Genomic DNA, 25,307 nt, shown 5'->3' with positions numbered 1-25,307 from the left:
ATGCAGTTTCGAAATTTAGTTTTTACGATACGTGAGTTAAGTTGAAGAATTTTCTGATTCGTCCGACGATGGCCTGGCCACGCGTATAGCAACAGGGATTTTCACTTCGCGAGCACCCCTCCAGAGACGCGTAACGACCAATGATTTCGAGCTAGTCCGCGGTACCAGCCTCGATCGTTGGCTTTAATTTTCTAGGTGACGACGCATGACCGCGCAGGGGGAAGAAATAGGATGTACGGCCCGATGACCGCGCGAAGAGAAGCTTCTCCAACGAGCCAGACATTTTCGAGTCTCGCTGATCAACGAGGGAAGGTTTTAGATAGCGATTTTTGCTTACGACGACGATCCACGCAACGTGATAGCTCGAAGTCACGACTAGCGATATTAGTTAATGGAACTTCTTCGATGTGTCTGTCTTTAGATTGACCCTTACTACTAGATTTTCTAAATGTTCGAATTCACTTTGCGTGCGTGCAATTAATGAGCAAGTAAAAGATGCGTATTGAAAAATTGAAGCCATTTCATCGAACGTTCACTGGTTAAAGCCAGGTTACTCGGACCAACTTGAGAACTTACATTCGAATCCATCGCTCAGGAGATAACTTCGATCTCGATCGGAACAGCGGAGGAACTTTTCGATCGAACGTCAAGAATATGAGACGTTTCCTTTCTTCGAACGAGACACGGCTGAACACGCGGTGGAATTAGAGCCGTACAATGGGGTGGTTCGCGGAAGGATCGCAAGGACGGGGGCGAGGGTGTCGCGCGTACGAGCGGATTATAATACCTCGAGGGCGCTCCCTTGACTTTTACCTCGCCCCGAGGCCATTGTGGATACGCCAGCGCACGGCAAAAAGTGGATCAACCATTGAGAGGACCGGATTCCTATGGCGTTTGTCTGATTCTATGGCTTTTCTCGGCCGCGTGAAAGGCAAAGAACCCACCGGTGCTCCTCGAACGGCAACAATTCCGTTTACGTACGGGGGAGTCACGGAGTGAGTTGTTGAAACAGTTCGATTCAGGCTCATCGAGAGTGAAAAGATTGTTGGTACCTCGCGTTGAGTGATGGGCTCTCGGCTGATTTATGGTTCAATTGGGTAATTGGATTTCTGAACAATTGCTGGAGAATACCTTTGTACGTGTGTCAGAATGAATACTTGTAATATAATAGTAAAAGTGACGAGAGATGTTAGATATTCTTTACTAAGATAAAAGAGAGCACATTTGTTCTACCTTTTAAATAATCGCAGCGATCGTATCGCTGCAAGGACCAAATATGGAATTTGTGAACTTGAACATTTTCAAAATTCATCGCTCTTAACATAATGCACCAGATGTAAATGTAAACGTATAATTTATTAAAATATCCCAAAAATGATTGCACAATGATCGCATGTGTACAAGAAACATACGTTAATTAGTATGAATTGATTTTAATATATAACAAAATTATGCAAATGATCGTACACTCGACTCGATTGAAATGTAATACCTTCTACAAATCTACCAACGCAAAAAATTATTCCAATCATATTCGTCGAAAAATATCTACGTAAAATCGAGAAAAAAATAACCGTAAGACATCAGCCTTCGAGCGATCGACTCAAAAACATTATACCAAACCGAAGTTTAGCCTCGAATTCACACACGACCACGACTTCGACAACTCTCTTACGATCGAACGCGATTGTAACGGCGACAAGGAAACGATCGGGCGTTAAACGACGGCGTCGACAGCAGGGAGGCGGAAACGGTGTTCCTCGACGCGACGCGTGGACGAGGATCGCGCGACGGCGCGCCTCGCACTTAGCAATTAACGTGTAATTGGGACTCACCGCTTCGTTTGAGAAGGGAATCGTCGCGACCGTGAAGCTGGCTGCCGGGTAGCAGCGACTGGCCAGAGCCGGGGGTCGCAGCCGTCGGAATTCCCGTGGCCAGGGGATGATGAGAGGGCGTTGCGGAATACCAGGCTGGCGGCCAACCTGCAGCTTGGCCATTGAACATCCGTAGCTTATCGTACACGCTCTCGGCACCCTGGTGCGCCTGCACCGCCGCCGCCTGTTGCTCCTTCTGCGAGGCCAGGTTCCTCAGCACCCTGTTGATGGACGACACCTGCGGACAACGATCGGTCGTCATTAGAACTCGGACGGGTGGAATGGATAGTTGGATCGATATTTGTTATTCGATTTAAACCGGTTGATTAATGGATCGGTGTGTGAAATGGGGTTTGAAATCGACTTTCAATATCGAGGATTATTCACCCTTCACCCTGCTCGGGAACGAAATTTTTGTCGATTCAACTCGAGCGCCGCGCGAGTATCCTCTAATGACTTCCGCAAAAGGAAAGAACTCCTCGAGAAGTTTCAAGTCCCGAACGAATCAATCCGGCAAAGATTACGATCACGTCAAATTTATCGAACCTTCCGCCATCCATGGTAGAGCGACGATCATTCGATCGACCACCAGAAATTTCCAACCTCCACCCCCGTTCGCGCTTAATTAATGACCGACGCGCATAAAAAACGGTCGGTCGTGAACAAGTGTGGACAACGCTCTCGAAAGTTTCCACAGCTTCTTTACTCACCACCCGCGACAATCATTTCCATAGTTACATCGGTGTCCTCTCGCTCTCACCACCCCTCTCGACCCCTGCCTTCTCCCTCCCTTTCTCTCTCTCTCTCTCTCTCTCTCTCTCGCTCGTTCTCTTTACCGACCTTCACGCTGAGGGAGAGACTAGCAGATGAAAGGACACCGCCATCCAATTATTATTACATAAAACGGTTTCCATGGCTCTTCGCTCCCCTAACCAGCGCCGGTGGCACGGTCTTCTTCACCTTGTACCGCGACCGAACCACTGGCTAACTCTAAAGTTATAACGAGCCACGGGGGCCGAGCCTTGTGCTCTCGACTCTCGTACATAATAGTCTCGGTGTTCTACGCGCGCTCGACGCCCATCCACCCCCTCACCTTACCTCATCCACCACCGAAAACCGTCGACGAGTCGTCGACGGTGCACCAGCGAGGTCGAACATAGCCGAACTGCACTTCTCTCTCCCATGGATCCCTCGCGCGTCGTTGTGCGGACGTGGATGAACGATATCGAGCGAAGCTTCTTAATTACGGGCTTTTGCTGAAAGGTACGACGGGCGAAAGAAAGAGCGGGAGGGTCCACGATCCTTCTCGCGTGGCTCGACTTAAGACCTGGACAGAATAATGGCTGCGTGCCTGTCGGGTGCCAACCACGTTGTTGCCTCGAGTGTTCAGCCTGTACTGCACGGGGGCTGGGTACAGGTCAAGAACGCACGAGAGGGGGCCCGCGTTATTACGCTGAATAAAAGCCGATAAATTCAATCGCGCTTTTTGTTTGCCGGCTCGATGGGATCGATGTCGAGTGCGCGTTCCATCCTCGAGTAACCTTAAGCTTTGTAATAAGCGAAACACGCTTAACACGCGCGCGGTGCCAGTCGAACGTTTAAACGGCATACAAATAACGTTCATATACAGTACAAGAGTTCGTACAGAAATTATAATATAGTTGCAATATATTTTTTTTTACAGTGCAACGTCCAATTCCAAAGAAAACGCGACGTGGCATTTGCAAACCGAATAACCACCGTCTCTAAACCAGAATCAATCTAATGGCAAGAGAAGAGAAGAGAGAGAGAGAGTGAGAAGGGGCGATAGTAACTCGGAGGGTTGCACCGTGGAAAGTTCGTATCGCAAGATTCGTCTCAATCCTGCGGAATAATGGCCGCGGCGCAGCACGGAAAGGACGTTTCCAGACTAACTGCATACAGCATCGAAGAGAGCCAGGCTAGGCTTTCCATCATCGAGCCAAGGCAACCAGGCCTGCTCCACGCTCCGCTTCCACTCGGCTCTCGCCGCACAACAGCCGCAGCGCCGATGCAGACCATTACACGCGCGACCGGACACGAATAATTGTGCAACACGCTTAACTGATCCCATTCACCCCGATTCTACCCGCTTCCATCCGCTCGTCGGCGACTAACCCCGTCGCACCCCATTGCCGCGGACGATATGTACCCACCGCAACAGCCAACGCTACCGCCGCCACCGCCGACGCCGCCACCATCATCGTCATTGCTGTCATTACCGTTAACGTCGTTCGTCCGTTGCGCGAGACAATCGTCGTCATCGGTGGTCCGTTGACCGATCGAAGATGCCATCGTGGTACGATCATCGATCCGTTACCCGAAACACCGATTCCGCCTGGTCAACTGCATTCCAACTTGGCGTTAGCTTAATAAGGGACGCTACGTTCGATCGTGACAAACTCGAAGGTATTGGAAAGTATTAGCAACGTCAGAATTTCAGCGCGTCGATATCGATCGCGCCTAGCCCAAGCACCTACTGCTTTCAACTTAAAAATAATTTCGCAGTCAGTCGTCGAGGCTCGAGCGAGTTTCGATAGGACGCAGCCCGAATTCAAGCATCGCGATTCCTCGCGAACCACCACCACCACCCACTGGTCTATATGTATACACCCATTGCAGCAGCAGGGAACATTTTCATCGAACGGTTCGAAAGACCGCAAAAACCGATCGACCGATCAAAACCGTTACAATCGAGAACCTCCCTCCCCCGGCAACAATCCAACGTACAACAGACAATCCTATCAGGATCCTCTCTTTGCCGTTACCAGCTACCCTCTATCTATCCGCTACACCCGCAAACCAGGCTACGCGATCATTAGAACGATCCCCGATGTTAAAAGCTGAAACGTACCGCGATCGAGCCCCGCGTTTCTTTCCGAACACCGCAGGCTGGATAAGGATCGACGGAACAGAGCCGCCCTTTCTCGCTCTGTCCCGCGCTCGTTTCCTCTCAGCGGGTGCGCGTGTGTGTTTATACGCGCGCGTAGCCACGCTGATTGATCCACCCACCCTACGACTAGTCGCTCTCGTACCACCTCTGTTCCCAGGGAACAGGCAAAAGCGAGTGGTTCCTCGACGAGCCGACGGATAACGACTCGAACGCGTGCCATCCCCTTCGGTATTCCTGACAGACACCCTGAATCGTTGGGGCAACGTCGAAGGCAACGCGTTCTTCTCGACGCAAAGAGAAGAGGACCTGCACGAGCCGTGGTTCGCGACAGATCGAACGGAACGACGCGATGGGGGGTGTTCACCGCGGTGGAGGCTCGCCCCGTGGAATATCGATGCCCGCGAGGGTGGAAAGGATGTTTGGAAGACGAACGGCTCGGTGGATTCCTCGAGATGAAGAGGGAGGGGGAGAACGGAGCGGCAGGAACCAACTGGAGGGTGGACAATACCGAGGTCCGCGTAATGGACCGATTACCCCTCCCCGACTGATCGTATTGACGAGACTTTGATTAGGGTCGAGTGGCCAGATCCGACGGGTAAGTACCGACCGGCTGCGCACCCTGATAAACCGCCGCCACCATACAAAGCAACTCCTCCTGTGTCTAAGCGAATGAGCATCCCGCTACTGGACCGATCCCTCTCTCTCTGCGTGCCTGGAACGCGACTCCGCAGGAGTCATTGCGCTTTTCTTTCGCCGATACACGGTCATTTGCTAATTGCGCGCTGGCATGAGAGGAATGCTCGGGGCAGCTCGAAGGTGAGGGCGCGAGGGACGCGTCGAGACTTTTCTTCGACCACAGAGGGGAGAACCAGGCGTTTGTAGGTTTCGAAGCCGAGGAGAATTTCTGCCGTCGCGTCTTTCACGGTGCGTTAGGCAAACAAGAATACAAATAGATGTATCTGTCAAGAAATCTAAGCAATTGATAATAGGTAATCGAGCGTCAGGGATTGAAAAAAGTAGTTCTGCGCGGTAAACAACAGGTAAAAAAACTCGTTTACGTTGAAAATGAGGTCGTTCCCAAGAATTATCATATACTTACACTTGGTATGTTGTCGTTGTTGCAAACGCCCTCCTGCAAAAGTCGATCGCGGATCTCCCATGCGAAAATCGACGGGCACTCGCGTTTGTAGTCGGCAATTTTGTTGACCACCGGCGTGGTCGCCACACGTGGTTTGCTACCGCCGATTGCACGTGGTTTTATCGAACCGGTCTCGTAGTACCTGAAAAAACAGACCAGTTCCTCCGCTTACAAAAACATTAAAACGGTTTACGTGCACTTTCGTTGTATCTATCGCAGTCAATATAGACGAACCGGAGAAAAATCATTTAAAAATGATTAATGAACTTGTAACATCGACTGCTACGTTATCACCTCGTTCAAACGAACGTTGATAAAGCACGTAAAACATTTGATACTGTCCTCCTTCGATGAAAGAAAATTCTTAATGCCAATTATACTCCTGTGAAACGATAAAAAAAAAAAAAAAAACAACGAAACAACTGACCTGCCAAGGATCTTGGAAACGCATCCGTTGCTGACTTGCAGTATTCGCGAGATGTCGCAGGGCCTAGCACCACTGTGCGCCAGCTCGACGATCTTCTGCCTCGTGGAGTCTGGCAATGGCCGGCCATTGACGTAAACACCGCCAAGCTGGTTAACCCCGCTGTGTCCTGCAGCCGAGCACCCAAATATTGAGTTCTGTCCGACCATAGAACCCCCGCCAATACCCGCACCACCCCCGTGCATCAAGTCCTCCTCTGTGAATCAAAACGCGCGCAACGTGTATTCTGTCACTTAGCCAGGGCGTCTGGTCGGGCAAACACCGGCCATATGTGTCCGACACGTACGCGCACACCACGTTCTTATTAGTCTGATTGCGTGGGCAGCGTCATCGTCGTCATCGACGTGGACACAGATAGGCGGTGACGAACCGTGAGCCACGATAATGGTTACGTTCCCGATTGGCAACGCTCGAACGTGGCTGCGGGCTTCGCGCATCGGAGATTAGACGTTCGACCGCGCGATTAACCCCTTCGACACGAGGCGATGAAACAACGGTGACGATGTTCCAGTGATTATTCTTTTTTTTTTGTTTTCACGATTCGAATTGTTGTCGCGTGGAAGGGGTTAATGTAGGTTCTGTGTATACAATAGTTAACACGCGTTACAAAGTAGATACTTAAAAAGCTAACGAATGAAAGACTGGGAAGAAAGAAAAGTATGTATTCTGCATTCTTCCCCGTAGTTAACGTCTCCAGACGCGGTAGGATTATGGCGCTCGAAATTACCTAGAAGACGTAGTTGAACCGCAAATGGTTAATCCTCGTACGTGTACCGTTTCGCGGTAATGTATGAACGGTGCATGTACCGCATGATCGTTAAGTCGAGAGGGATATGTTCGAATAACACGACCCTACATTTACCGCCAGCCAGGGTAACATCTCGTTTATTTTATAGATATTTCGCCACAGGGGTATATACACGCAAATATCGAGCACTTTCATTAATTAAAAGATACATAGATCGGTTGTCAAAGGTAGACCGCGAATATTTAAAAAACAAAGAGCGCCATTGTTAATTCCATTTACGCGACACTCGTTACAATTGCAACAGTCTACAATTGCAGAGGCGCAGTTTCAAACACTAAAGAGTACACTGGCAATATTTGCGTTGGTTAATCGATGGAAATACCCGTAACCACAATTAACTCGTTTTTCGTCGACACGTTCGCAAAAATCAATAAACTTTTGTCAACTTTAACGACATAAACGCACCGCAAATAATCAGACTACTCGTGCGTGTGCCGGGTCAATTTATCAAAACGTATTTTAAAAGTCAAATCGATGAAAAAAAAAAAAGAGAAGAAAAAATAACCGCGCGGCTCCAGCATTGGCGACAACGAGGATTCACAGGAATCGACGGCTAAGAGAGAGAGAGGTACGCGTTAACATTCGCGTCGGCAAAGAATCAACCGTTTTTAGGGGCTGCGAAGAAAGAGAACGCGGAGTGGACGCGCAAAGTGGGCCTTTTGCTCTTTTGTCGTTCGCCTTTCTCTAAATTTACGTGGTAACGCCGTCAGCGTGCAAAGAAGAAGGCCGGGGTGAACCCTGTAGTCATACTGTTACGGGGTACACACGGCTGGGCGCAGGGACCGCGGCGAGGCCGTCGTCGGTGCTCGCGCTAAATGCATCTTGCAATTAACGAATTTAATTAATCTCCCGCTTTTGCGTCGCGCGGAACGACAAGAAATAGTTGAAACGCAATTTGAATGGTCTGGCCGCGGTTGCTGTACGGCGCCGTATGAAACCACTTTGTGTGTAACGTCGCAGCACACCGGGCGTTTTCATCAGCCTTTAGCTTGGCGTCAAGAGAGGGTCGAGATTCCGCGCGTTTCGTGCTTATTTCACGCTCAAAGGGGACGGGTTTCCGCCTCCGCAACTATGTGTCACTTATCCTTCCCCCCGACCGCATCATCGCTTTGAGACACCTCGTCGTATGACTCTTTTATTTGAATTGGCATTCATCTTAAAAGAGGAGAACGAGAATGAACGATCGACGTTGAACGCAACGCAACTAAAATTATCCTGAAAGGATTTACAAGTACAAGGACTGTTAACCGACTTATCGGTCGCAGTCGACAGGTCCTTTCGTACTACGCGGTTAAAAATGACACTCGCCAACAGGCAGGCAACTGCAACCAATTCAGGAATTATGTAGGTAATTTGCACTCGCCTGATCAGTCGTCATCGAGGATGCCTATCTGAATCGTGTCGTCAAGGGACAAGGTAAACGAGAACTTTGCATAAACGATTAAGGAGATACGTTTACGGATGTGGGCATTTTTACGCGGCACTTTGGCGACAGCGTCAAGGGCCAAGGCAGTCTCCGGCTGGCGAAGATGTGTAATGTCTGTTCGATTATGCATATCGCGTAAAGGGGACGATAACGACATAACGTTAAGACATTTTCCTTGATCCGATTAAAATGGCGGCTATCCTTCGAAAATTCCGCTCCACCGTCGCGGACGCCCGTTGAATATTCATTCGACGACCAGTTCAATAAACACGTATGTAAATGCACGAGCCAACAGAGACGCACGGTACGCGTGTTCTCGATGCACACGAGACATCATAGGGCGCATCTCCTCTTGGCGCATCACGCGCCATCTTCAAAGATAACTGGCTGGAATTGAACATTCCCGTCTATCCAATATTACATAGTGGTCCTTTCATTCGCGGAAAGATTATCTTGCGGTGTACACGTTTTGCTTCGTGGCAACAAGATGCCACTGTTACGCGGATCTGCGTCCACCGAACTGTCTTTAACGCGCGCGAGAAATTATTTAATCGAGAACATATATTAAGGGTCTGAGAAACTTTAATTAAATATACATCGAAAATCAGAACGCGGGAGATCGAGCGAAAATCAGAGTGCCCCATCCCAGCTCTTCCCCGGGTACCACTGTTTCCCTTTCGGACTCATTCGTCGTAAAAATAAACGTTCGTCGGAGGCAACGAAAATCCCGGCGTCGCGAGAACACCCCGGCGTCTCCGCTTGGTGGGACAACACAAGCCTTGCCGCTGGTTTTTCACGAATTTAATTCATTACAAAGAGGGTGTGACTCGGACACGTAGACGGAGGGGGGGTGGAAAGAGCCTCCCGGCTGGAGGCAACGCACAAAGTAGAAGCGGCCTCTCTTTCTCTCGCCCACCCCGTTTCTCCCTGGTCTCACGCGAGGAGAGCGAATCGTCCGTAGCGCCGGCACCGACGACCCGTGCACACGCCGTCCACACACATTCTTTATGTATAATTTCGCGTTAATCTACGCGACGACCAGCGCAAAAGCGAGCCATGCCGCAAAGTGAGGCAAAAAGGTTCCACTTGGCTGAGCGTGAAACGGGACACAGATTAAATCCCATCCTGCCGGCGCACGACGTCGCGGCACCCTTCCTCCTCGTTCAGCCCCCTCCCACTTCCGCCAGCCCCTAGCTTCCGTCGCGCTCTGCCTCCCAACCATTCCCGCCCTCCCTCCGCCCCGTGACCGACCACCCTCGCCAAACAACCCCTGAACCTACCCGTCCTGACGCTACCAACCCTAGACAAGAAGCGAGGGAGCGGGGAAATTCTGCTATTTCGTTCTCTTTAAGCGCGGAAATACTTGTGTCTGCTGTTTAAGGCGTATAAATACATTCCTCGTGTCGATTAACACGTTCAATGCGCCGTTAAGGTACACCGACGAAACACACTTTTTCGTTGCTGCCGGGAGCCTTCTTTTTACGCGACACGTTACTTATCTTTGACTGTAGCGTTCAATTCGATGGAATGTCTCGGAGAACGGAATCAGCGGTACGTCGAAACGATTACAATAACGATATCGACGCGGACTTTGTTAGTATTTCTCGTTCCTGTATTCGTTCGCATCTTATACTTTCTACTTCGATGACGTACGACTGAATAAAACATTAGGAAGCTAACCGATCCATAATTAATGAGGTAACAAGGTGAATAAATATCCACGCATGAACAGTCTCGCGCAGAATGCTCCATCACCCTGTTGAAAAATTCTCACGAGACGAAGAGCAGTCGGGGCTGGAGAAATATTCCCTGTTTAGGTTAACAAAGAATCCACATTTCCCTCGAGTGTACCCTAGTCCACGCGTTAGAACGCTAAACGAGCAATAACCGCTCGCGCAGCGACGACACTATTTCTTTACCAACGCGCGGCATTCGCGATATGCACGTTCCGTTTGCGAGGTTCTTTATTTCCACCGCAATTCCCGCCGTTTCCAACCCGAAGGCTGCGAGACTAACCGCCCCGCTCGTAAACCGTTGGTCCCAGGACCAAAATGCCTGGCTCGATCTAACTGCTCGCAGCGCCACGGCCAGAGACGAGAACTGCAGAAAATGGCGGCTCGCGTGCATGCACACGACACGATGGAGCAGCGTGGACGCGGTGTAAATATATAAACCTGGATCCCTCGAGGGAAACAACGAAACGAACAGCCGCGGATGCTGGAAAGGAACGATTGATCGTTATCCGATAATAGAAACAAAACAGGCCAGCGAACCGGCTAATGCGCCACTCCAATTCCCAACGATGACGGAAAGTTTACGTCAGGATGTTTGTTTAATGGGACGCGATAATATTATGCGGGTAATTAGCCGGCGCGTTTTCGAGCCGCATTCAATCGAATGTAACGAGTTTCGCGACTGGTTCTCTCCGCGCGTACAGAGAGTTCGATATCGCGATACTTCAGAGGCCATTCTCGTTAAAAACATGCGAACTACTCGAGCCGGCGACCAAGTCTCCGGTTGCGGGAAAGTTATCGAGTACTTCGCGACGCGTCCCCGCGATCGTTCGATGCGTTTTGTTGTATGCACAGCGGAGCTCTTTCATCCATCGAGGATTCTTTTATCTTTACGTGACGTCGCGTGTTTCTCAGCGAGGATTATCGATACGATTGTTATCGGTGTACTGAAAGTCGTTTTAAATCGGAAACATTTATCAGCCACTTTTCAGAAGAATCATAGAGAAGACACTCGTGACGAGTAGTATTCTTTTGAAGAATTATTATTAAAGAACTGTTGCATTGTCGCATATATATAATTTATTTGTTGAAAGAAACGTGTAGAGAATATGAAAAATAAACCGACAAAACGATTCGTGTAAGAAGAACAAAATTGAAGTTCACTGATTCTTCGTTCGGCGAATAACGCTCCGCAGATTAGGTAATACAAGTCAAACAGGGAGCTCAGCTAATCGACCGTACAGTAACAAAGCTTCGATATATTACGTGGAATCTACTTCGTCCCTTAAAAATGCTACACAGAAACGTTACTCAACAGAACGTTAACAACTGGACTAATTATACACACGATGACACAACCAGCGTTAATCGCAGTTACGACGCACGTTTGTTCGTAAATCGTATTGTCTCGACGGTATAACAGGATTCCACCTATAAATATAACGAAATAATCTTCCTCTTCGACGCGAAATTTGCCAATGATTATGAATTTCCGACAAGAGACGAGGCTTCTAAAAAAAATGTGAATAACAAAATTTCCCCTTTTCCCATCCGGCGGCATTCATAGGGGAGTACTCGAAAAGCGTGTCCTCGCCCCGAGGATCGCCGTTCCGTGGCTTAATAACGTTCAAAGACGTAACAAGCGGAATCCCATTAGACGAAGAATATCCCGGTCGCGCGCGTTTCCCTGAAAACATTTCCCTTTCATTCATTCGAACACCGTCAATGGCGGAAGTGGAGGGAAGTAGCGCGGGAAAACCACGGCGCATGGTGCGTTTTATTTATTTCGAGAGAGAGAGAGAGAGAGAGAGAGAGAGAGAGAGAGAGAGAGAGAGAGAGAGAGAGAGAGAGAGAGAGAGAGAGAGATGTACATGTATATAACACTCGTTAAACGTTATTATCACATCGCTGGGACGAAGGGTTGAAAGGGTGGGAGCGAGAGAGACAGAGGATTCGCTCTGGCAAGTTGCTCGAAGCGTTTCTGGCTAAATCTACGGGTTACGAGGAGGCAAGAGTTTCATCTGAACGCGTCCTACCGCGACATCAAAGATGGCGTGCGGGGCATACATTCTGTAATGAGTTGAATCGCGGGAAGAGCGAGACGCCCTACATCCGTCGCGCGCCCTCTGATAACCGCGAACGTCTGCACCCTCTCGCTCCAGCTTCCTTCGCTCCGCGGAATTCATTACGGCCAGTGTTAAGAAGCGGCGTTGAATTAGCGAAAGCAACGCCATCCTAACGGCGTATACTCTCGTTACCGCGCCTCTTATTATTAAAGCCGCGAGGCATCGCGCGAGGAGGATCCTCGCCGCTTTTCAACCGCACCGTGCCGTGGAGAAACCGCGGTACACCGCGGCGACATCGAAGTTAGTAGTCGGATGATTACACTCGCGCGTTCCTTAATTATAATTGCGAACTCGCTGGTAACGTAATTGGTATTTAAATGCGCGCCGGGTAATTTAAGGTCCCTGGTAAGACACTGGTTCCTCTTCCCTCGCTACTCTTCTTTTCTCCGCTTCGGTTCTCGGGTCTGATTTTTGACAAATCGCTCGGAAAGAAGTACGAATACTCCTCCTCGCCACTGGATTATCGATCTTTGCAAAAGTCGCGAGAAATTAACCGAACAAGTGGAACATAGCGCTTGACGCAATCGTGGGGGTGGACAGGAGATGTTCCACCCACCGGCGTATTTATGCCAGCGACATAAATAATGAAAGGAACTGGGAAATCTCGAGATGCATTACGAGCGATATCCTATTGCCTCGCTGCGGATAATCCCGCACCCTCGACATTTATTGCCCCTCGAAAAGCCGGCGCAGGTAATCTCCGCAGCTTCGGTTGGCACGCGAGCCGCCCGGCACGGGCGCCCATAACCATTAACAAATCTTGTAGCCTAGCACGAAATAAAGTGCTCTCGTGAATCGGCCGTTTGATTCCAATAGCTACGGGGCTGCTTCTATACGGGGGCAAACTAGGTGAGAGAAAGAGAGAGGGAGAGACGAAGGGGATGAAGAACCCAAAGAACGAATTATAGAGAAAGGTGCCCTCGGCGCACACGTCTGTACCGCAGGGGTATTTGTCGGTTTCTAGCAGCTATTCGTGATGCTCGTTGTACGTGCAAACGATGTCTATTCTCGAGTCTACAGCAAGATTAGGGTAAGGGTAGTAGACACATTGTTCCTTGTACACTGGAGAAAAGTAAAAGCGAAGGTTGTTGCACCCTGTGCGCACCAACGCGCGACTAAATAGCGCGAGAAATGAAAGAACGACAAGAGACAAAACGAAGAATAATAATTTGAAACAGCAGATGCGGAGCTACGGAAATGATAAAGACCGAAGTAACCATGTTCCTGGTTGTTTGATTGCGCGTCGACGGCTACAGTTTCGCTCGGTCAAGCTGCACCCCCTGGCAAGGGGGAGAGAACTCTTCTGTACTCGAACTCGGGTATTATGATCGCCGAACGTAATACGATCCGGCCAAACTTCGGATAAACATACACACCCCTCGTGCGCGCAGGCTGACCTAAGCCAGACCTGCTGCTGGGATATCAATTTTAACGGACTGAAATTGATGGGAATTATCAGATTGATGCGCGGACTTGGATTTCAAGCTAGCGGAGAGATTGTAACTTTTGGTTGGGAGAGATCCTAGCCGAAATTCTCTATATGTGCGTAGATCCCTGTCGATGATAACGTCCAGTTGGTTCTGCTGTCGGAAGTATTCAAACACCCTAATTTTATAAGCTACTAAAATATACGAAATACAACTTCGAGTGAAATAATAGTGTCAAATATCTTGTTACTACTTCGAAGGGTTACCTCTACCTTTGGATTTCAGAAAATTCGCGCGAAGAACTCGATCTCACCGCCATTATCCTTCGATTTTCAGTAACCGCTATAGAAAGCGTAGAAAGAAGAGACAAATTAGCGGTGTAGGCGCTCTCTCCGTTTATTAAAGCCGACGCCTGACCCAGCCAGACCCGAAGCAATACTACACCGTTTGTGCCAAGTGTTGTGTAGTAACGACGACGGCCGAGGGGGTAGAACGAGGGAAAGTCGGTGGCACCGAATCGGCGGAGGGTTTTTAGGTAAAAGGCGCCACCCTTCGGCGTCGAGTCTTCGTTGAAGGGGCTGTTGGCCCGACAGAAGCCAAGAAAAGGCGTGTCGGGTTACCCGGCTAACCCCGGGGGCAACCGCGAGCCCCACCTAAGCCCATAAGCGTACACGTATTTCCTCGCCCCTTCGTATAACTCATTGCGAAGGTCACAAATTTCGCCCCCGATGCGACCCGCTGCGGTGTACGATCCGCACCGCCTATGAATCCTGCGGGGCACACGAACACCGGCCCGTAGTTAACGGAGAAACGGTAACAAGATGTAAATTGAGACGCGTTTAGAAAGGATACACTGCTAATTACGGTACTCCGCGTCGCGTGAACGTACAACCCTGTCCAAAAGTAGTCTGAGGTCACTCGCTCGAATTAGCGCGAAGTTACATCGTGGGTGACGTTCGAACTTTATAGGAGACATACTTTCAGTGTTGTTGCGAATCTACGATCTACGATCGAATCGAACGATCGAGCAGATCCAGAAACCGAGAAGACCTCGCGCGCGTCGACGATTCGTATCGAGACGAAGTCCCGAACCGATTCAAAGAACCGGACCCTCCCATCCTGGACCCGGTTAGAGACAACTGGAAATCCATCATGCAGGTACGACGCATCGTCCGTCCCATCCATATATTAATAAAAAATAAAATCTCGACGGCTCGGGTTTCACGGTACACGGTACTAAGTTGACGCTAACGATAGCTGACAATACGAAAGGCGACCGACGCTCGCCCGTATTGTAACGGCCTTCTATTAGCACAGTCGACGAGATACGAGAGCCGGATCGTCCAGATACAGTATCCGAATGACAGATAATCAAAGCCACCTTCCAGTTTCACAAGTCCCGCGACTGAGGAGAGGATTTGTCTTTCCACTACATTTCGAGGGACACGTTTACCCTTCCTTTTTCGACACGAAATCTCTCCTCGATTCCGAGCAAACACCGGTCGTAAGTAGATAGAGCCACTTCCATCTGAAATATTTCATCGAGCTCGGTTTAACGTCGCGTGGCTACATGACGCTCGCGACGCGTTCGCGTGGTCGAGCAAAAAACGAGTCCGCGAATCTCCGACGCGACTGGTTGTTAATCGCGCGTACGACCAACCTTTATGTGGCATCTTCCAGAAGGGCGGTTCGGGGGTGGGCGAGCAAGGGTTAGCCACCCCCGCGCCCAACAGGGTCCTTGCCGCGTGCAGCGCCGCCGCCGCCGCTTCCCTGCTCCGCGCTGCCGTAGCACTTGGCGGGTAATCCGAAGCGCTGTCACTTCCGGCGATGCCGCCGCCACCGCCGCCTCCGCAGGGACGAAGGTGCAGGTTCAGCCGACCGCCGCCGACCGTGCCACCGCCTCCTCCTCCGCCGCCGCCGCCGCCGCCGCCGCCGCCACCTCCGGCCACGCTAACACAGTGCTGCGGGAAAAAAGAAAACAAACGGACGATTGTCGACCATTAATTTAATCGCTGGGATAGAATGTCTGAGAAGGAATGCTGGGTTTGACCGGGGAAATTTTTAGGGGACGATTGATGTCACGATTTTGGGAGAGGGGTGCGGATTTTTCTGCAATTTTGGGGCTAAATCTGTTGCGATAATAATAGTGGTAAGAAAACGATATTAATTTGTTGAAATGAAATAGAATGCATATACCAAGCTGATGGAAGACAAATTTGAATAGAGGCGTATGACGCGACTTAAGGGTGAGAGCTGTGAATTTGTATTATATTTAAATTTACATTGTTCGGTCCTGAAGCACTTGGATGCGAACTTCTGCTATGCATATTTAACGTGAAAAGAATTAGCTATGGTATACGAGTTCCCTATTCCAGTTTCACGAACGTCCACGCAAAATGTATTTTTACTCTACCCTAGTGTATTTACGCATTGCTGATGGGATCCTTAATGAAGTGACACTCTGTGCATGGACCATCGAAAAAGGCAAAAGTGAGGTGGAAAATAAGAAAATCACGACCGCGTCGCAATCTTATAACAAGAGCCGACAACAGGAAGTCACAAGGGCAGAGGAGGCTAATGCATAAGATTTACAAGCGAAAGCTTCGGCGGTTGTTCTACCAGCAACCGGCTGGTGTTTATTCATGGCAAACGAAGCACATGCTCCCGTTTCAAAGCGATCACAATGCTTTTCATGTAGATGTCTCCTCTTTCAAACAAAGTAAACCACCTTCATTACACGTATCATACTTTCATCTTGCAAACCTCGCGTTATACTTTAATCGACGAACATGTTCCCTTAGAACGCGCCAAAATTTATTACTTTACAAATTAAACTTGTACCGCTTTTGTAAAAAAAAAAAAAAAAGAAACTGTACGTTATAGTTCGACAATGAAAATATTTCTCCTTTCGAGTCGCCAAGAAAATTAACTCGACGCGGAATATTTCCTTTCCGGAATCTCGGATTTCGTCGCGAATAATATCCCGCCTAGCGATTTCCCAGCGAGTATTCTCGACGAAGGAAAGAGCAAACACCGTGAACCGTGTTCCGTCTCGAACTCGCCGCTTTCACGCGCGGCGAACGTCTCGCGCGTTCGCCGCATGACGACTTCCGTTTTAAAATTGCATTTCGACTGGGAGCTGGCGCGCGATTTTCAGCCGAGCCGGCGAGTTGGTAACGCAAGAATTACCGTGTCAAGCGGCCCCCGATGGATTAAAAAGGTACAGGCGGACAGAGGAACGGGCACGTTTCACCGCCGCCGACAACTTGATTTTAAACGAGCTCCTCGCGATTTACCGTCGCGGGGGTGGTCGCCGCGCGAAAGAAGCGTGTTCACGCTTTTCCACGTTAAATAGTCCGATCGTTAAGGCGCTTAGACGTCTGAATACAAACGACCGTTCCTGCCGCGCGTCTACCCGTCGACACATCGGCTGGTATGCTTAAACAATTTCTTAACCTCGCGACGCGTTTCCCGAACAATGCCGTTTGTTAGCCAAGCGGACGAACGGAGCGAAATGTTGCCTGGTTGCAAAACCAACCGCCTCACGAGTCTCCTACGATCTCCAGCCTGGCTGACGACGGATTTTCTAGTCGGCATAAATTAATTAAAACCAGGATGTTGCGCAGTGATACCGCGGAAGGTGACTGTCGCCTGTTGCGATGGAGGCTCGAAGGTCTCGAAAGGGTGAAGGTGGCGTCTTTGACGATCGTACAAGAGGATCGTTGCGAAATGAAGGAATCCGATCAGTGAGGAATCTAAGCAACCAGCAAATTGAATGTTTCGTTGTTTCGAAATTTTCGATACTATTTGACGCAACAAAATTTATAGTATCGATGGTGCAAGTGTAACGAACTCTCCAGGAATCGAACGAGTTGTACGAATTAAAAACTGTGCGCGGATTTTCATCGCGATCCTTCTTCTGGTCAGGAAACGTGAACGAAAATGTTGGCTCGTAAATCTGTCGTCAACATAATCGCGATACATTAAAAAGGACACGGGGGTAAACGAATTGGACGCTTGTACGGGGAAAGGTGAATTTTCGGCGGCCGATCCGGCGCGGAGGGGGCGCCTCGCGTAAAGGCAGATCAATGTTTCCGCGTGAAACATCACCGTGCGGACTATCAAAAATAACCGGGCAATATTGTTCGCGAGCGATTTCATAAGCCAACGGTAAATCACGAGAACTCGATTTCGATCTCTGTACTTCTGCACGCTCTTTCACGCGCCCTTCCACGCATACAAAACGGTGGCCGCTTCAAAGAACATAATTCAGGGGATTATCGCGCGCGCGCCCCGCAGGGGGGGGTGGGAGTGGACGCGAGGGCGCACGAAACGGGGCAAATATTGGCAGCGTCGAAACTGGTTCGCCGAAAAGCAAATTTCAAAGTGCACCAGAAAATAAATAACGCCGCGGCGAATAATAAACATGGCCGTGTCGGCGGTAAATTTTTCCATTTTTCCAAGCTTGATTAGGTCACGCATAAATTTATCGTCCGCTCGACACCCTCCGCCGTTCGGAGCTCCGATTTAAACGCGCGGCTGGAACGAGCAAATTTCGTTCGATCCCCGTTAGTATAAATAGATTATCGACGCATCGATATACTTTAAGAGCGATATTTAACTTTTCTTTTTTCCCTCTCTCTCTCTCTCTTTCTCTCTCTCTACTTCGAAAACTGCGACGACTTTTGCTCGCAAAATATGTACCGTCCTCATTAGCTATTATTCGTATCACATCCACGGTACTGGCATGTATATGGCATTTGTTATTTTAGCGTGACGATAGCGCGATGTGTTTACAAAGCTATTGACAAACCTTGTATGATAGAGGTATATTGATCCAAACACTTATATCTACGATATTCCTATACGCGAATGACAAATATTGTCGCCAAATATATCGTAGATAATTGAAAACGGTGTACACCAAATGATCATCCCGACGAAGAAGGCGGTTCGCGTGCGCAACTAACAACAGTTTTTTAAAGAGAAAAAATGAATCGTTATCTTTCGCAACAACCTCTTTGGACCATATCGCGATCAAAATATGATAACATTATCGCGCGAATTGTACTACAGACAGGACCGATCAAACGTGAACGTGTCGCAACGGTGATTACACGCGTTCTAACTCGTTTGCAACGGCAAGAAGAAGACGTCGCGCGGTGGCCAGGTACGAAGCGTCGATCGGCGTGTGTCGGCGCACGAAATCGTTTGTTCCGCTGAAAGCAAGAACAGCTTTTACCATCGAGCGTGTGTAATTCAACACTCGCGTCGCGGAGATGGCTGCGGTCAGCGGCTGTGTTCGCCAGCAGCGTCGAGTTAAATATGCTCCTCGACGATCCGTGATGCGAGTTTAGAACGAACGGGCCGCGGGACCGTTCACCTACGCGCGTTCCACCGTCGCTTTCGTTCATCACGGTTAATCACGCCGGTGGTTACGGCCGGCGTTAATTATCATTCGGCCCGTTCCGTAGATCATTAACTCCTTTCATAAGCGTTGCGGGAACGGCACGGCGCGAGGGGTCACTAGACGCTTACAAACGATCCGGCGCGATCGAAATGTGCAAGTTGTATCGCCGACGTCGATCGATCACCCACTTTGTCTGTAGTCAAAATTCATCCTTCCTCTAAACGCCTCGACATTCTCCGATGCGTATTAGGCCTTTTAATTACGTAGTCGATTATATTCGTAACTCGCTCGCCGCCTTTAAACGGGCACGTAGCTCGTTTGATAAATAGATAATGCACGTTTAATTGAAACCTGCTCCTCGACGGGAACGCGCCTTCGAATTCGACTCGATTGCTCTTTTCCAGCTACTTCCACGCTCGCTTCTCTCCTTGCCTCGCGTTCGACGATCGAGAGCGTCGAAATCGATCGAAATCGGGATAAACGTATCACCGCGCGATTCGAGGGACCGCGCGGGAAACGAAACGAACCCGCGCGAAGTTTACTAATTACTCGGCTCCTTCGGTTTCCCGGGGCGTGCTTAGAAGTTGCGACACATTAAATTACTTCATTTCGCGGGTCGAGACGTTTTACGCGAGAAATTACCGCCGCGGCGTTCCTCGTCCTCGCGCGGAGCTCGTAAAAAATGAGTTTCAAAGGCGGCGAGGGTGGCGCGCCGAGGGGTGAGCGCGGGGGCACGTCCGCGTAACGACATCCTCGACGCTCGATTTGCAATTAGACGCGCGGGCACACGGTTTTCCTTTGGTGGAAAATCTTACCATTTCGCGGCCTCGTTAACGGGGGGATCGTTAAACGCGGCGAGGATTTTTGTGCATTAACCTAATGCCTGACAATTTCCGGTCCACGGGGCATAGTAAATAAACACGAAATTATACTATCCCTCTGTGTTCGAGGGCCGTCGGGCGGCGGAACGCGATGGATACCGGGGGAAACGAGCCGGTGACTGCTCTCGTTAAAAGCATACGACCCGCGGCTAACTTCGCGCGGCACCGAACATCAACATCCCCCGCACGGGTTGCATCTCGTTAGGCGGAACGAACGATTACTTTAACGCAAAAGACGCGGCGTGGATGCCCTCCACCGCGCGTAAACGTGACCCAACATCGCGCACACCCGTTCAAAGGACGTCGAACACTTTTTTAATCACCCGCGCAAAGATTCTCCTGATCTTACGCGATATCGGAAGAAGGGAACACGGAGAATTTCTCGTCGAGAATTTCGCACGTCCATTAACCTTCGTAGCTGTGAGAACGCGTTTTAAACGATGCATCGCGCGATACAATGCAACGTGGATGGTACAGGTTTCAACAATAGTTGATAATCCGTTCGATCAGACGCGTTACGCGCGACCAGACAGGCTCGCGGAGTTGCTAACTAATTTGTATCGACGAATCTTCCGCGACGGACCGATTGTCCGCACCCTCGAGGCGATTCGAGCGCGACAAAGGGCTCTGTCCGTGAAATCTCCGAGGTACGCGACAGCATTTTCTTTGTGGAGCACTTGGGGAGAACGACGAGAGGACATCTGTTATTTCCCGAGATTGTATCATTCCCAATGAGCGCCGCACGATGTTCCTCTTCGCCCTCTCGCGATGGTGTTGCAACCCTTAACCGCGGACGCGACGTTTGCGTAAAAATTATAAAGACGAACAGGCGTTTGCGATGCCTAATTCGAACAGCTGAGACGATAAATTATTTATATAGGGCAATTGTTCATTTTATTTGTTCGAAATGCACTCGCGAGAGACGTGGTACCGAAATGCTCGAGTCGCAACGAGATGAGAAAATCGCCGACGGAAGCTCGACGATCACCGCGAAACGCAACGCGATGCGACGCGACATAGGATTTCCCGACTGTCTCGTTTCGCAATTGATTCAGCCGCGTGTTCTTCTTCGAAAGACGCGAGCGGAGCGACGGGAGATCCGGCTTCGAGATACTCGCGTAACGAAACGTCCAGTTAAGTCGAGTCCCCGATTCGACGGAGATCGTTCCTCGATAACGCGCTAAGTAGATTCCGATGCTTAATGTGGAATTATCTTAGCTGAACTACTTTACCGATGGAGAGGATGCGCTTTGCTCGCATCCCTTCGCGCGGAACACTGTTCGAAAGTCGCGTACGCTTAATCAGTCTACAGCGATACGTAATCTATCGTACGGTTGCAATTAACTGGATCATTATTCGAAAGTGATTGAAATTTTACATTTGCGAGAGCGGCACGAGTTACACAGTCTATCTGAACAAATACTCTTTCGTACTGGTTATTTCTGTACTCCAAAATTTCGTCTGCATTTGTACGCAAAGTTATGCTTGTTCGAAGGGTGCGTACAAGCTCGAATTTTTGCCCCAGAATTTATCCTATCCTGTCTTGTTTAGTCTTAATTTCAGCGCATTAACGTGAACAAAACCTTTATTTCCTTGGTTCGACGAGAGAAGGTAATTGGGATACTCGCGCAGATTTTCGACGGTAAATAACAAAGCGTAGCGGCCGCGTCATTTAATCACGCCCCACCACGGGATAAATCCGATGCAATTCACTTTCAATTGACAGCGTTTTTTCCGCGATCACAATAAGGCACCGGAGTGTTAACAGCGTCATCGCGGGACGCGCAATTTGTGGCTGAAAAGCCTCGTCGCGCTATCAAGTTATTACGTTTGTCCCGGTTTATTACACTTTTCTGCGGGCCCAGGCTACGTTCGCTGGGAAAAAATTTCGTTCTCCAGCTGATTCGAGACGAGACGATCAACAGTCTCGTCGAATTAAGACATAAAATGGGGAAGGATCACGCTTGTCGCTATAGGGGATGCAAAACGCTTTGCTCCAATAATTTATTGCCAGTAGAAATGCATTCTCTAAAGAGTTTCGTGAATGATTTTTGTTTAGGAAATCGTATAAAATGTTAGAATAAAAATTGATGCGGGTACTTTTGCGCTGTGTAACAAGCAGATAGCTTTGCAACCCCTAAAATACGCCGTCGGCAACCGTCGCCATAGAAACTCCAAAGACGTAAGATATTAAAAATTTTTCTAGCACAAAATAGAACCAGGATATCGTGTGATTTAATCGAAGGCAAAAGTATTCGCGCATTGAAGAATTTTGCATGACAATCGTTACCGCCGGAACCGAAGGGTTGACGAAGTATACCTACAATATAGATTTTGCAACATTTTTCAAATTCCACATTGAGACACTCGATTGAGACGAAGAGAAAGGTGTAATTAACATACGCGATCAACTGACAAACGTCAGAATTTTTGTATTTCCTCGAAAAATTCGTGCGAGAACTCATCGTTTAACCAAATACGCTCCGATTTAGTAACTTCGAAATTTGCCGCCTCGATCGTGGGTGATTCGCGTCCGCGAGCGACGCGAGTCGATAATTGTGAATGAACATAGGCAAATAAACGTACCGTGTCGAGAATGGCCGTGGTCAGGCCGGATCCAGTCCCCAGCTAAAAGCACAATCCGCAGCTACGTGTCTCCTGTTCGCGGGATGTTCACAACACTTTCCGAACGCAGCCCGACCAGCGTTACTGTTCGAGCGTCTCGACTCGCCACCTCTCGAAACCGAGACGGATCTCCGCGGATCTTCTTGGACCAAGTGAAAAGGAAGAAGAAGAAGAAGAAGAAGAAGATGATGATGATGAAAAAAAAGAAACGGTCTCACTGATCACTGAGAATTGCACAGTTTAAACGATAAGTGGCGCGTGTCTGGTATCCACCACTGCAGCGGTCGCTGCGAATCGACTTAAACGGGGAGGACTGGCTCCCGTTGCGAAATCGGCACAGCAAACATCGACGACCACGATCTCCGGGACGACGACGATGAGGACTTCTCGATCTCGACGCGTATCGACGCGACGCGATAGAACCGGAGTGCGTCTCTATCTGATCGACGGCCAGCAGCAGGATACTTGGTAGATATTCGGCTCGCGGGGAAGGCGAGCAAAGGAACGCAGAGAACGGGACAATTGAACGCGTCGGTCGTCGGTGAAGAGGAAAGAAACACGTGCGACTCGAAAACAGGGGTGCAGTGACGCGTCACTGCTGCGGTACGCGGCGCCCGATTGACCACCAGAGTCTGCCTTCCTTCATGCGAAGATCCCTGCCGCACGATTTCGGCACCCCCACCCCTCGCTCTCGACGCACACCACCGACTCCCTCTCTCTCTCTCTCTCTCTGCCCCTCTCTTTCTTTCGCCACGGACGACACGGCTTGGGCCATAGGCTATAGAGCTCGGCGAGGTTGCTGCGCCTCCGGGCAAAGTCGCAGGAGCCGAGGTGGCTACGAGACCGAGCGTGCCAATGGGTGGAGCGAGCGTCACGCTCCTCGCCACCCGATAGAGAGTAACAGCGACGTCGACGCCGGTCTAACCACCGTCTGGTGGGGGACGCTCGACAGGAGAATCGAACGAGCAACGTCGCGCGACGCGATATGGGCGGAGCCAGCCGGGGGCGGCGCCCTTTGTCGTTGGATCGCGGCTAGGGACGCCATTGTCCGTTCTGCCGGCGCGGGGTTACGCGCGACGCACGCCGACGCCCGGCGTCGCGACGCCACTCTCGCACGCAACGCCGTCGCGGCCGTCGTCGTCCGCCTCTGCCTCTTTTCTCTGCCCTCGGCGCCACGCTCGCTCGAATTTCTGCCCCGAGAGGTAAGTCGACGCTCCGTACCTCTGTCTATGCGCGCGTGTGTTTGTGCGTCTCCTGTGCATCACTCTCTTCTCTCTGCGCGCGTATACACACCTCTTCTGTGCGACCCGCGACGACCTGCGACGACCCGCGACGTGCGTGCCCCTTCGAGCATGTGTGCGAGTGTGTCTTTGCCGCACCACGTGCCTCTCTTTTCTTCCCAACCCTACCCCACACCCTGACTCGTCATTGTTTCGTTCTCTCTCTTGCCATGGGATGCACGAGCACGCGTGCATCGAGAGTTTTCGCGCGAGTGGAACGGCTGAACGATGCCGGTCTTAGACTACTGCACGCGGGGCTCGCACTTTCTTCTCTTAATTCCCTTCGTCGCGGGACCATTGGCCGTTGCCATTGACCTGTTCCACTTGCGTATAAGAAAGAGAGATACGTCTTTGGTACGTGGAAATTGTTATGAAAATGGCACGAAACGCTCGAAGGTAAATTGTTCAGCCCGCGTTCGATCGTATCGCGATGTCGACACATTTCGCCTTGGGAACAGGTGTCTCGGAATTACGTTCCAATTACTCTACGTTTAATTCTCGTCCGAGGCAGTGGTCGAGGCGCCGATTCGAGAACGTGCACGCTTTCAGAAAAAAAGTCGAGGAGAAAGAAAAGGGGGAAAAACGAGGATCGTTACCGACGACAAGCGGCACGTAACGTCCGTACCGAGTGTATAATGGTCCGCGACGATGTGTCGCGCACGCATTTCGGCTATAAATTCCTAACGATTCTTCCTTCCATTCGGCGAGGCACTCGACGCGGAATACGAAAAAAGAAAAAAGCCAACCGACTCTACCCACGGCCGTTAATTATTTTCTCCCGTGCGTGGCCCGATTTTTCCTGCCAATCGTCGCTCCTCGCACCGGCGTTATTCAGCGCCCGGATGAATGCCCGATTTTAATATTAATTACCGTATATAATGAACAATTTTTAGTTTCACGCGCTTCTCCCTCTCTTTTGCCTGTTGATTCCATCGAATATTCATAATTGTTTGCGTTTCAGCCACGGTAGTCGCGCGTTCCGCCTACGACGAAATTGTTTCAACGGTTCGCTCGACTTTCGGAGAAACTTTTCGTACGATCCTTCATAACGCTCTTCGATAGAATCTTCTTTAATTCAAAAATATAAAACAGAAATAAATAAAACAGAATAGCTATCAAATGAAAAGGAAAGCGAGCACTTTACAATAGCTGCTAAAATGGCACCGAAAGAAGGTATTCCCAAG

The 25,307-nt window shown here is 49.9% G+C and overlaps 1 protein-coding gene and 1 long non-coding RNA gene across 2 annotated transcripts in view; one reads left to right on the top strand and one right to left on the bottom strand.

Annotated features, from left to right (window-relative positions):
• Toy (paired box 6 protein twin of eyeless) overlaps positions 1-15,758 on the bottom strand; it is a 28,677-nt gene extending 12,919 nt beyond the window's left edge. The window contains exons 1-4 of the mRNA XM_076892789.1: positions 15,588-15,758; positions 6,351-6,603; positions 5,885-6,065; positions 1,836-2,112 (exon numbers count right to left, since the gene is read on the bottom strand). Coding sequence (XP_076748904.1) covers positions 1,836-2,112; positions 5,885-6,065; positions 6,351-6,603; positions 15,588-15,600 — 724 coding nt within the window. The 5' untranslated portion in view covers positions 15,601-15,758. The remainder of the gene's footprint in view (positions 1-1,835; positions 2,113-5,884; positions 6,066-6,350; positions 6,604-15,587) is intronic.
• Positions 1-25,307, top strand: part of LOC143422297 (uncharacterized) — a 346,242-nt gene that overhangs the window by 9,570 nt on the left and 311,365 nt on the right. The gene's annotated exons all lie outside the window — the stretch shown is intronic.

This window comes from Xylocopa sonorina, chromosome 3, assembly GCF_050948175.1.
Source record: "Xylocopa sonorina isolate GNS202 chromosome 3, iyXylSono1_principal, whole genome shotgun sequence".
Classification (NCBI taxonomy): domain Eukaryota; kingdom Metazoa; phylum Arthropoda; class Insecta; order Hymenoptera; family Apidae; genus Xylocopa; species Xylocopa sonorina.
This window is presented reverse-complemented; position numbering and strand designations above follow the sequence as displayed.